General features: G+C 38.9%; 1 protein-coding gene across 4 annotated transcripts in view; it reads left to right on the top strand.

The window, feature by feature from the left end:
* Positions 1-13432, top strand: part of POC1B (POC1 centriolar protein B) — a 147748-nt gene that overhangs the window by 95674 nt on the left and 38642 nt on the right. For 3 of the 4 annotated variants that reach the window (XM_082351812.1, XM_082351811.1, XM_082351814.1), the window contains 2 exons: positions 5902-6120; positions 9581-11137. The exons of the other annotated variant lie outside the window; for it this stretch is intronic. In XM_082351812.1, the coding sequence (XP_082207938.1) occupies positions 5902-6120; positions 9581-9685 (324 nt within the window). In that variant the 3' untranslated portion in view covers positions 9686-11137. Of the gene's footprint in view, positions 1-5901; positions 6121-9580; positions 11138-13432 lie in introns of those variants that run through there. 4 annotated transcript variants of the gene reach the window in all.

The following is a 13432-nucleotide window of genomic DNA, read 5'->3' as shown; positions in this document are numbered from 1 at the left end:
ATATGTCTGTCCTTATGCCAGTCCCATGCTGTCTTGATTACTGTAGTTTTGTAGTGAATTTTGAAACTGGGAAATGTGAGTCTTGAACTGTGTCCTTCAATATTATTTTGGCTATTCTGGGTTCCTTGCATTTCTATATGTCTTTTAAGACCAGCATGTCAATTTCTTTTAAACAGGCAGCTGGGATTTTGATGGGGATTGTATTGAACCTGTATGTATCAATTTGGGGAATATTGCCATCTTAACAATATTAAGTCTTCTGTTCCATGAACATGGGGTATGGAACGTCTTTTCATTTATTTAGGTCTTTACTTTCTTTCATTGATGGTTTATTTGTAGTGTTTGGTATATAAGCCTTGCACTGTTTTTGTTAAATTTATTCCTAAACATTTTATTCTTTTTGATGCTCATGTAGACTGAGTTGTTTTCTTAATTTTATTTTTAGATTTTTATTGCTATATGTTTGGAGGGCTTATTTGTTTTATTGTGGTAAAATATACATATCATAAAATTGACCATTTTAACCATTTTTAAGTGTACACTTCCCTGGCATTAAGTATTCACAATGTTGTGTACTCATCACCACTATTTTGAGATCTTTGTCATCATTTCAAACAGAAACTCTGTCCTCATTAAGCAATGGGTACATAAACTGCATGTTTCTTCTCCCCTCCAGCTCATGGTAAACTATACTCTCTCTGAATTTGCCTATTCCAGGTACCTCATATTAGTGGAATCATATGGTATTTTGTGTCTTGTTTTCACTTAGGATGTTTTCAAGGTTCATCCATGTTGTAGCATGTAGTAGAATTCTATTTATTTTTATGGTTAAATAATATTCAATTGTATGTGTGTACCACATTTTGTTTATACATTTACCTGTTGATTGGTGCTGGGTTGTTTTTATCTTTTGACTATTGTGAATAATGCCACTATGAATAATGGTGTACAAGTATCTGTTCAAGTCCTTGCTTTCAGTTCTTGTGGATATATACTCAGGAGTGGAATTGCTAGATTGTATGCTAATTCTGTGTTGAAACCTTTGAGGAATAGCCAAACTGTTTTCCACATCAGCTGACCATTTTATACTCCCACAGCAATGCAGGAGGGTTCCAATTTCTCCACCAATGCTTATTATTTTCATTTTTAAAAGTAATATTTTTTATTTTATATTGGGGTATAATTGATTTACAATGTTTAGTTTCAGGTGTACAGCAAAGTGATTCAGCTGTACATATATATATATCCATTCTTTTTCAGATTCTTTTCCCATATACGTTTTTACAGAATATTGAGTAGAATTCCCTATGCTATAAGTTGGTCCTTGTTGATTACCTATTTTATATATAGTAGTGTGTAGATGTTAATCCAAAACTCCTAATTTATCCCTCCCCCCGACCTTTCCCCTTTGGTAACCATAAGTTTGTCTTCAAGGTCTGTGAGTCTGTTTCTCTTTTGTAAATAAGCTCATTTGTATCATCCTTTTAGATTCCACGTATAAGTGATATCATATATTTATCTTTCTCTGTCTGACTTACTTCACTTAGTATGATAATCTTTAGGTACATCCATGTTGCTGCAAATAGCATTATTTCATTCTTTTACATCTGAGTAATATCTCATTGTATATATGTACCACATCTTCTTTATCCATTCATCTATCAGTGAACATTTAGGTTGCTTCCGTGTCCTGGCTATTGTAAATAGTGCTGCAATGAACAATGGGGTGCATGTATCTTTTCGAATTATGGTTTTCTCCAGATATATGCCCAGGAGTGGGATTGCTGGATCATATGGCAGTTCTGTTTTTAGTTTTTTAAGGAACCTCTATACTGTTCAATTTTTTAGAATAGTTTCAGAAAGACAGGTGTTAACTCTTCTCTAAATGTTTGATAGAATTCACCTGTGAAGCCATCTGGTTCTGGACTTTTGTTTGTTGGAAGATTTTTAATCACAGTTTCAATTTCAGTACTTGTGATTGGTCTGTTTATATTTTCTATTTCTTTCTGGTTCAGTCTTAGAATATTATACATAAGAATTTTTCCATTTCTTCTAGGTTGCCCATTTTATTGGCATAGAGTTGCTTGTAGTAGTCTCTTATGATCCGTTGTATTTCTGTGGTGTCTGTTTTAACTTCTTTTTCATTTCGAATTTTATTGATTTGAGCCCTCTTTTTTTTCTTTGAGTCTGGCTAAAGGTTTATCAATTTTATTTATCTTTTCAAAGAACCAGATTTTAGTTTCATTGATCTTTTCTATTGTTTTGTCTCTATTTTTTATGTCTCCTCTGAACTTTATGATTTCTTTCCTTGTACTAACTTTGGGTTTTGTCTGTTGTTCTTTCTCTAGTTGTTTTAGGTGTAAGGTTAGGTTTATTTGAGATTTTTCTTGTTTCCTGAGGTAAGATTGTATCACTGTAAATTTCTCTCTTAGAACTGCTTTTGCTGCATCCCATAGGTTTCGGAACATCGTGCTTTCGTTTTCATTTATTGATTTCCTCAGTGATCCATTGGTTGTTTAGGAGCATATTGTTTAGCCTCCATGCGTTTGTGTTTTTTACAGTTTTTTTCCTTGTAGTTGATTTCTAATCTCATAGCGTTGTGGTCAAAAAAGATCCTTGATATGACTTCCATTTTCTTAAATATACCAAGGTTTGCTTTGTGGCCCAGCATGTACTCTATCCTGGAGAATGTTCCATGTGCACTTGAGAAGAATGTCTGTCTATTCTACTGCTTTTGAATGGAATGCACTATAAATATCAAGTCTATCTGGTCTAATGTGTCATTTAAGGCCTGTGTTTCCTTACTGATTTTCTGTCTGGATGATCTGTCCATTGATGTAAGTGGGGTGTTAAAGACCCCCCCCCTCATTACTGTGTTACTGTCAGTTTCTCTTTTTATGGCTGTTAGTGTTTGCCTTATATATTGAGATGCTCCTATGTTGGGTGCATATATATTTCAATTGTTATACCTTCTTCTCAGATTGATCCCTTGATCATCATGTAGTGCCCTTGTCTCTTGTAACAGTCTTTATTTTAAAGTCTATTTCTTCTGATATGAGTATTGCTATTCCAGCTTTCTTTTGATTTCCATTTGCATGGAATACCTTTTTCCATTCCCTCACTTTCAGTCTGTATGTGTCCCTAGATCTGAAATGGGTCTCTTGTAGACAGCAATATATATGGGTCTTGTTTTTGTATCTATTCAGCCAGTCTATGTCTTTTGGTTTGAGCATTAAATTCGTTTGTTTAAGGTAATTATCTATATGTATGTTCTTATTGCCATTTTGTTAATTGTTTTGGATTTGTTTTTCTAGGTCTTTTTTCTTCCCTTCCTCTTTTGTTCTCTTCTCTTGTGATTTGATGACTAACTTTAGTGTTGTGTTGGGATTGCTTTTTCTTTTGTGTGTGTGTTTATCTATTGTAGATTTTCAGTTTGCAGTTACCGTGAGGTTTTGATATAGCCATACACACACACACACACACACACACACGAGATTGTTTCAAGTTGCTGGTCTCTTAATTTCAAATGCATTACCAATATATCCTGCATTTGTACTCTCCTCATGATTGCTGGTTTTGATATCATATTTATATGTGGATGACTTCTTACCTTTACGTTTGCCTTTATCAGTGAGCTTTGCCATTTGTAATTTTCTCATTTCTAGTTGCGGCCTTTTCTTTTCTGCCTAGAGAAGTTCCTTTAGCATCTGTCATAAAGCTGGTTTGGTGGTGCTGAATTCTCTTAGCTTTTGCTTGTCTGTAAAGCTTTTGATTTCTCCCTCGAATCTGAACGAGAGCCTTGCTGGGTAGAGTATTCCTGGTTGTAGGTTTTTCCCTTTCATCACTTTAAATATATCATGCCACTCCCTTCTGGCCTGCAGAGTTTCTGCTGAAAAATCAGCTGATAACCTTATGGGGATTCCCTTGTATGTTACATGTTGCTTTTCCCTTGTTGCTTTTAGTATTTTCTCCTTGCATTTAATTTTTGTCAATTGGATTAACGTGTGTCTTGTTGTGTTCCTCCTTGGGTTTATCCTGTACGGGACTCTCTGTGCTTCCTGGACTTGGGTGACTGTTTCCTTTCCCATGTTAGGTAAGTTTTTGGCTATTATCTCTTCAAATATTTTCTCAGGCCCTTTCTCTCTCTCTTCTCCTTCTGGGACCCCTATAATGTGAATGTTGGTGTGTTTAATGTTGTTCCAGAGGTCTCTGAGAGTGTCCTTATTTCTATTCATTTTTTCTTTAATATGTTCCATGACAGTGATCTCCACCAATCTGTCTTCCAGCTCACTTGTTCTTCTGCCTCATTTATTCTGCTAATTGATTCCTTCTAGAGTATTTTTCATTTCAGTTATTGTATTGTTCACCTCTGTTCATTTGATTTTTAAATCTTCTAGTTCTTTTTCAAACAAACATTTCTTGTATCTTCTCGGTCTGTGCCTCCTTTCTTTTTCTGAGATCTTGGATCGTCTTTACTATCATTACTCTTAATTCTTTTTCAGGCAGATTGTCTATCTCCACTTCACTTAGTCGTTCTTCTGGGGTTTTACCTTGTTCCTTTGTCTGGAACATATTTCCCTGCCGTTTCGTTTTGTCTAACTTCCTGTGTTTGCAGTCTCCGTTTCTGAGGCTGCAGGTTTGTAGTTCCTCTAGCTTCTGGTGTCTGCACCCTGGTGGGTGAGGTTGGTCCAGGGGTTTGTGCAGGCTTCCTGGTGGGAGGGACTGGTGCCTGCCCACTGATGGGTGGAGCTGGGTCTTTTCCCTCTGGTGGGCAAGGCCATGTCAAGGGGTGTGTTTAGAGATGGCTGTGGGCTCAGGATGACTTTAGGCAGCCTGTCTGCTGATGGGCGGTGTTGTGTTCCCACCCTGTTGGTTGTTTGGCCTGCAGCATCCCAGCACTGGAGCCTGCAGGTTGTTGGGTGGGGCCAGGTCTCAGTACCAAAATGGCGACCTCCAGGAGAGCTCACGCTGATGAATATTCCCCGGGGCCTCCACCACCATCGTCCTTGTCCCCACAGTGAGCCACAGTCAACCCCCACCTCCCCAGGAGACCCTCCAAGACCCACAGGTAGGTCTGGCCCAGGCTCCTGTGGAGTCACTGCTTTGCCCTGAATCTCAGTGCACATGAAACCTTGTGTGGGCCCTCCAGGAGTGGAGTCTCCGTTTCCCCCAGTCCTGTGGAGCTCCTGCACTCAAGCCCCACTGGCCATCAAAGCCAAATGCTCTGGGGGCTCCTCTTCCTCCTGATGCCAGTCCCCCCTGGCTGGGGGGGGGGGGCTGACATGGGGCTCAGAACTCTCCCTCCTGTGGGAAAACCTCTGTGATATAATTATTTTCCAGTTTCTGGGTCACCCACCTGGTGGTTATGGGATTTGATTATACTGTGAATGCGCCCCTCCTACTGTCTTGTGTGGCTTCTTCTTTGTCTTTGGATGTAGAGTATCTTTTTGGTAGGTTCTCTTTTTTTTTTCGATTGTTGTTCAGCAGTTAGTTAGCTGTGTGATTTTGGTGTTTTCATGAGGGGAGGTAAGCTCAAGTCCTTCTACTCTGCCATCTTGTCTCCTCCCCAAAGAAATCAAATAATAGTCATCTTAATGGATGTGACTTTTTAAAAATCAAGAATTAGCATGTAACCACCTTTTTAATGGTAGAACACCTGATCTTTCAGACAGATACATACAAAGTATATTTTATTGAAAAAAAAAATCAAGGAAAATTATGAATTTCGTCCATCCTTTTGTAGCCTTTTTTTCCTTATAATTGTAATTTCCATAATCTGCTGTAGTTGAAGATGAACAATTAAATGAAAGCTGGGCTTTTAAAAGAGGAATGTTGAAAACTTTTATATCAGTTTAAAGTTTGGAAAATATAACTCTTCCTATCTTTTCTATGGTGTCAAAGACAACAGAAACCACTGTTCGAACTCTACCAGACAAGGGTGAAGAGATCTGCGGATATTTCTTGAACCCTTCTTTAATATCATCAGAATGTTCACCTACAACCTTGAAAAAGAAAACAGAAGAAATGAGCTACCTCCCTTCTGAGAGTCAACGAAACATACCGCTCGCTGTGACCGATGCGTTAGAGCATATTATGGAACAGCTCAATGTTTTGACACAGGTGGGTTGGCGCGCTTTTCACTTGGGGGTAAGACGTACAAAATCCTAGTTACAGAAGGTTGCAGAACTAGCAGAGCAGGGAGAAAATGTTCTTTCTTAGCAAGGCAAGCTCAAAGGTGGTAGTTAATATAGCAGCGCCTGCTGTGCTGAGCTGCTCTAAACCTTATAGAGGCGAAGTCAGAGCCCATGCACACATATACACGTATGCATGTGTGCACACACACACTGTACTCTATCTGGCATCTGAGGACCACAAGCGAATGGGGGAGACCATGTACTTCATGCTACAAATGTATTATTTGATTTTGGACAGTAATGTTTGTTTTGCCCTAAGAATTTTTGATGCCATGTATTCAGATTTGGACATTATCAAAGAAATATTCAGGGCAATAAGAAAGATGTATTGGGATTAATCATTTCAGTTAGTTAGAATGAAATATTGGCAGTGCTTTAGTTTTTCACTCTGAGGAAGTTCTCTCTGTCCACTGTATAACTTCCCTCATTCCAAAGCTCCTTTTGTTGATGCTCTGTTCTTCTGGAGGTGAGGTTTCCACATTCCCCTTTTAGAATATTACCCAGTCCTTTGATGTCAATATACTTCTGCAAGAAGGGATACCATGGATCTTAATATATCAAAGGTCTTCCAACTCTTGGTCAGGAAATACAGATGTCATTTAATGGAAGTGGTGTATTAAGATGGATACATCAGAGGTTGCCCTTCCAGCTCTGCTCAGTGTTTCCTTTGAAGAATTCTTATTGTTCCTCTTTGATAAACAGAATGAGGATATTAATATTTGTTAGAGCAGACACCGTCCTAAATTATACAGAAAGAGGCTATAATGTGAACTAGAGAAGACGTCAATTACTTTTGCAGAATAAATATTTCAAGTTGAAATTGCTCATGCATAGAAATCATCTAATTCTTATTCTCAACCCTGGCTGTACATTATAATCGTCAGGGCAGTTAAGAATCATCCAGATGTCCAGTTCTCGTCTCCAGAGAATTCAAGGCCCTGGCATCGGACTTTTAAGGTTCCATTTTGGGTTAAGAGCCAGTAATTAAAATTTTTACCCTTTAGATAACATCTCAGGGCCTTGGAGTTAAGGGATGTGGATGTGGGTCATGACATTGTGGGAATGAGCCTTGTGAGACCTTGGAGTCATAAGATCTGTACAATGAAAATCATAGGAAAATCATCAATTTTTGCTTTGCAGTATTGTGCTAGAGGTGACTTCGTGTTTATCAGACTTTCCTTTCCTTTAAAAGGCAGTTGTTCTCTCAGCTTCATGCCAGCTTTAGTTTTGGTTGGCCTGTTTCCCAGGGTCCTGGCTTCCTCACCTGCACTGTCACATTGGGTGGCAGGTACTCTTTAGGGTCTTTCCATCTTCTACTCTGTCAGCTTCGTGACTCATTTTGCCTTCTTTTTTCCTGATTCAAGGTTAAATGGATCACTTTAAACTTTACTGAAAGTCTGTAATTTTTTACTTTTAATTTTGAAGGACTTTCCTTCAAATATGAAAAGTTAAAAGCAGGCACAGCACACTTGCAAAATGGGAACAGTGTGAATCTGTGGGCAAATAACAAGTAAAATAAACACATTCAGATTCACTTTAATTACAGATGACTGAACATCTCCTAACCCAGTGGCAGTGCTTATAATTCAGTACAGATTGTAGTATCACTTTCTCATTATAACTTTTAAGATGGTTGGTAGGTAAGTGGAGTTAACCAGTGTTAAAGGTGTTGATAATACACATATCAAAAGCTTTTGCATCTTACATTGTGATAATGTATGTAAAGTATCAGGCAAAATGCTTGGCACATAGTAGGCACTCAAGAAATAGTAGAAAGTATTATCAGCATTGCCATTAATTTCAATGAATCATGATCTATAGTATGGAATATGAGAGCAAAAACTATTAGATAATGTTTTTGTTTTAAACTGACTGATTACCTTCAGAGGCTGGTAGGGAATCAATTCATTATTTTGAAACTTGTCAACTAAAGTAACCAAGCATTTATGTTGCTTTTCCTATATGAACTGTACTACCAGGTAACCAAATAATATATGAGAGAAGTGTCTTGTATAAATTATCCCAACTAATAAATTTTTTTAAGTGATGGAATTAGAATATCACTGGGAATCTCTAAGAATCGATAGATCTAGGCATTAAGTAGCTACTAACAACACAGAAAAAGAAGCAAATGTTATTATTGTGCCCTCAAAAGAAAGAATAGTCTTACCGAGGGATCTAACCTGAGTCTTACCAAGCCTTTGAATCCAGCTTCCAATTTACATAAAATACAGAGGGTAGAAGAACAGATTAAACTGTACCCAGAGTACGCAGTCCCTGAAATCCAGACTGGTAGAGGCTCTGCAGGTCAAATGGCCTGAACCTGTCAAAAGACAAATTACAAAGAAAATAAATGGAGAGAGTGGGGATCTGTAGATTAAAAGACTTTAAATGACATCAAATCTTGAAAATGGGTAAGATATAGTGTCTAGGGATGTACACTTGAAAGATAAAACCATAAAGACATGCAGAAAAGTGATTATTATAATGGTCAGGGTAGGGGCTGTTATGGGGGAAGGCGCACGCAAGGCACTCTGGGTGGCTGGCAGAGTTCTAGTTCTTGACCTGGGTGTTGGTCATAACGGTGCTTTTCTCATGAGAGTTCATTAAGTGCCACATGTTTTTTGTGCAACTTCCTGAATCTATTTTATCGTATAGTTTTTTTAAAAGATAAAAGACTGAAGATGAAGTCGTCTATCACAATTAGATTTAAAAGTAGTCACGCGTGTGTGTGTAGTTATATACTCACTTATGAGCTGAAGGAGTTAGAATAGCTAAGATTCATGAAGTCCTGTGTGCCAGGCACTAGCTTAAGCATTTTACATGCCGTATTTCATTTAGTCAGTCTTCCTAACAACCCTATGAGTTGCTGTCATCTTCTGGGTGCAGAAAGGGGTAGCAGTCATTATATTTTCAAAGTAAGCTAGGTATCCAGCTGTCTAGGGTAATATAGGTATGGTCCGTCATGGATTGATTGTGACAGAATGACCAGTGATGCCATTTAAGTAGCGGTGGGGTTATGTGGCATTCCATCCCCACCTCCCACATTCCATGTCACCTGTGACACTACGTAACATGCCTCATGTGGCCTCTTCTCTGGCATCGATGCTTTAGAAGATCAGACTTCAGAATTACCTACAGAGGCTTGATCATTTACTCCGTTTTCCTCAAATGGTTCCTTTTTTTTCTTTTCCTCAAACTGCTTGACAGTGCTTTGCCTTGTGTTAGGGCACAGAAGCGGGGCAAGTTCTGGGGCTCATTTCTGAGCCAACCTCCTGGCAAAAGGGTGGCATTCCAGTTCTGAAAAAGATCAATGCTGAGATTATCATCATCATCCTCACCACCAGGTCACCGGGCATTGATTATTTTGCCCTCCTTTTTTGCAGACTGTTTCAATCTTGGAGCAGCGACTGACTTTGACAGAGGATAAGCTGAAAGACTGCCTTGAAAATCAGCAAAGGCTTTTCAATGCTATCCAACAGAAAAGTTAAATAGAAAAATATGAGCAGAGGCACGAGAAATGAACACATGTACACGTACTCAGGAAGGTAGTACAAGATGCTTTATGCAACACAACCATGTGCTAATTATCATGGCATTTCTTAAAAGGGTGAGCAACAAAACAAAAGGCAGAGAAGGCATAATTAAGGACTAATGTAAACACACAAATCAATGTCGAAGACTAATTCAAATCATTACCATTTATGATTGCAGTAATAAAGTGATAAGCATTCAAGTGGCTCTGTATTTTCCCCCATATTATTTTAAATGTCAGTTTTCATTAATAGTCCAACTCCTGCCAGTAAAGTAATCAAATCTCAATATTTCATTGTTATTTCAAATTGACCATGTTCAGGCAATTCCTTAAACAATTGGTGTACTTTTTTAGTGTAAACAGTACCCTTGGGGTGAAATAATTCACTTACCTCTAAAATAGCATTTTGTATGCAGAGAATGAATTAATGATCTGATTTGTATTTCTTTCCGTTAAAAAAAAAGATTTATTCTTTACCTATGCCTTGAAAAGATGATCTCATACAACTCCCAAACTGCAGAATTTCCACAGCAAGAATACACTTATTTTAATTAGCAACAGCACATACAGGACATATGGCAGTGGGTTTCGATTTAATTTATGGTATACATTGTTTATTCTTTGACCAACCTGAAGGAAAATGAAGAGTTAGAAATATGTAAAGTGCACGAATCTGCTTCCGTAGATGAATGCACTGAATGATTTGGGTTGTACCCAAACCTGTGATCTCAGTTTACGAAGATTAAGTTAGTGCAGAATCCTCAAAACCCAGAACGATGCAACAGCAATATTTAAAAATATACACACATGTATGTTCACATTCTTCAGAAACGTTTAAGGTGATTTTGTAGCTGAATATAAGTACTTTAAAAGAACATTTGCATCGTCTTCCTATTTTTTTTTTTTAATGAATTGTGATTTGAAACAAAATGAAAATGAGCCAGGCATTCTAAAAGATCTTGGTTTTAAATTAAGAATTTTATCTTAAAATAAGAGATTAAATTGAAAAAAACTGAATTTAGTTTGCATTTCTGTTAATCTATATCTAGAACAGAAGGTAGGAGAAGGCAGTCCACATTTATGATGCCTGTAGGCATAACATGGGGGAAATACTGTCTATGTTTTGGAAAAGAAAAAAGTCCTATTTATCTAGGAGTCTATATTTAGAAATTTCTCAAAGCAATTTTGATTGTATTTATGAGGTGATTTTGTTTTATCATCTCGTGTGTTTTAAGTGACTTCAGATAATACTAAGTGTGAACGTCTAGACAGTTTCAAGAGTTTATAAGACTAAGTGGCACTGTATTTTTATAACCTCATTGAGAAGACTAAGAAATGAAATGTCATACCAATTTTTGTCTACTTTTTTAATGCTTCAAACAATAAAGACATTTTACCTTTAAAAAAAGTTGTTTCTTTTTAAATGATTAAAATCTAGAAATACCAAACTTCTTATCTAGCTCACTCAACTTTAACCTTCATAACAATCTCCCGGAGAAGTTGTCAAAACAGTTCCGGCCCTTTGCCCTGGGTTTATGATTCACTAGGTCTGGTCTGGTGACGCCCAATAATCTGCATCTCTAACAAGCTCACAGGAGATTTAATGCTGTTGGCCTCAGGCCCACACTTCAGAAACCACTGACCAGCTATAGCCACTTCCTGCAACATGGTATTGCCACACACTTTTACAGTCATAGAACTTTATAAGTGATATAAAAACAGTGATGACGTAAGTTTAAAAGCCTTGACACTTTTTCAGGAGGGTTATTTTATAATCCCCCCACACCTCTTTTATGCTTTTGAGGCTTCTTTTCTTCAGATGCCAGCCTCTCATCTGTCCTAGCTGCATGTTCACTGCATGATCAACATCTCCACTTGGACGACATGGCAGGCAGTCTCTGAAGATGTCCAAAGCCAAACTCTGCTGCGCCTCACCCCCACCCACAGCCAGCTCCTCCCCTCGTCTTCCCATCTCCATAAATGGCAACTCTCCTTCAAGGCGCTCAGGCTGAAGACCTCACAGTTAGTTATCCTTGAATCCTTGGTCTCACACTCCACTCCCATTCCTTCAGCAAATCTCATGAGAGAACATATGAAACACCTGATAATTTCTCACACCTCCATCAGCCACCAAAACCCAGGCCACCATCATCTCTTACCTGGATGACTGCAGTGCCTCTTAACTATCTCCCACTGTCACCCTTGCACAGCAGGCCACAGTGGTTCTTGAAAAGCCTGAGTTCATACCATACGACCCAGCAATCCCACTACTGGGCATATACACTAAGAAAACCGTAATTCAAAAAGAGTCACGTACCACAATGTTCACTGCAGCTCTATTTTACAATAGCCAGGACATGGAAGCAACCTAAGTGTCCATCGACAGATGAATGGATGAAGAAGATGTGGCACATATATACAATGGAATATTACTCAGCCATGAAAAGAAACGAAATGGAGTTATTTGTAGTGAGGTGGATGGAGTTAGAGTCTGTCATACAGAGTGAAGTCAGAAAGAGAAAAACAAATACCATATGCTAACACATATATATGGAATCTAAAAAAAAAAAAAAATGGTTCTGAAGAACCCAGGGGCAGGACAGGAATAAAGACACAGATGTAGAGAATGGACTTGAGGACACGGGGAGGGGGAAGGGTAAGCTGGGACGAAGTAAGAGAGTGGCATGGACATATATACACTACCAAATGTAAAACAGATAGCTAGTGGGAAGCAGCCGCATAGCACAGGGAGATCAGCTCGGCGCTTTGTGACCACCTAGAGGGGTGGGATAGGGAGGGTGGGAGGGAGACGCAAGAGGGAGGAGATATGGGGACATATGTATACATATAGCTGATTCGCTTTGTTATAAAGCAGAAACTAACACACCATTGTAAAGCAATTATACTCTAATAAAGGTGTTAAAAAAACAAAAAAAGAGAAGCCGGAGTTCAAACATGTGGCTCTTCAGCTCCAAACCCTCCAGGACTTCCCATCTTAGAGTAAAAGCCCAAGACTTGACAGTAGTGATGTGCTCCTAACCCCCCTTCACCTTAGACCTCCCCTCCCCCTTGGGGGTCACCCTTACTCACTGCCCTCTGGCAACAGTGGCCTCTCTGCTTCCCTTTGTAGAAGCAAAATGGTTCCCACCTAAGGGCATCTGTACTTGAGGGCATTTGTACTTGCCGTTTCCTCTGCCTGGAGCTCTGTCCCCAGGTATCCCTCGTAGCATTCCAGCCCTGCTCGCATGCCGCCTTTTCAGAGGTGCTCTTCCTAAGCAGCCTGTATGGAAGAGAAACCCTCCGCTCACCCCCTCTGGCATGTAGCTCTGGTACAACACAGGCTGCAACACAGTCACAGTACTGCCTCTTCCACTGCGACCTGACCTTCTCAAAAACCAAGCACTGTCATCTTTATACTCCCATCTACCACAGTACCTCGTGCAGAGGAGGAGCTCAACAGATAGGTGTCCAAAAAACATGCTCAACCTAAAAGTTGAGAATTATGTTTTACTCAGTGGGCTTACTGAGGACTTAAGCCCAAGATACAGCTTCTCAGATAGCTCTGAGGGATTATTTCCAAAGAGGTTAAAACAGGAGCCAGGATATAAAGGAGTTTTGCAAACAAAACAATACAAACACACGAAACAAAACAAACGAACAAAAACAGGTAGTCAGAACATCAAAAGATTACTGTTAGAGAAAA

Source organism: Balaenoptera borealis, assembly GCF_965194805.1.
Source record: "Balaenoptera borealis genome assembly, chromosome: 13".
Lineage (NCBI taxonomy): Eukaryota > Metazoa > Chordata > Mammalia > Artiodactyla > Balaenopteridae > Balaenoptera > Balaenoptera borealis.
Note: the sequence above shows the minus strand (reverse complement) of the source record. Positions and strands in the feature narration are given on the sequence as shown.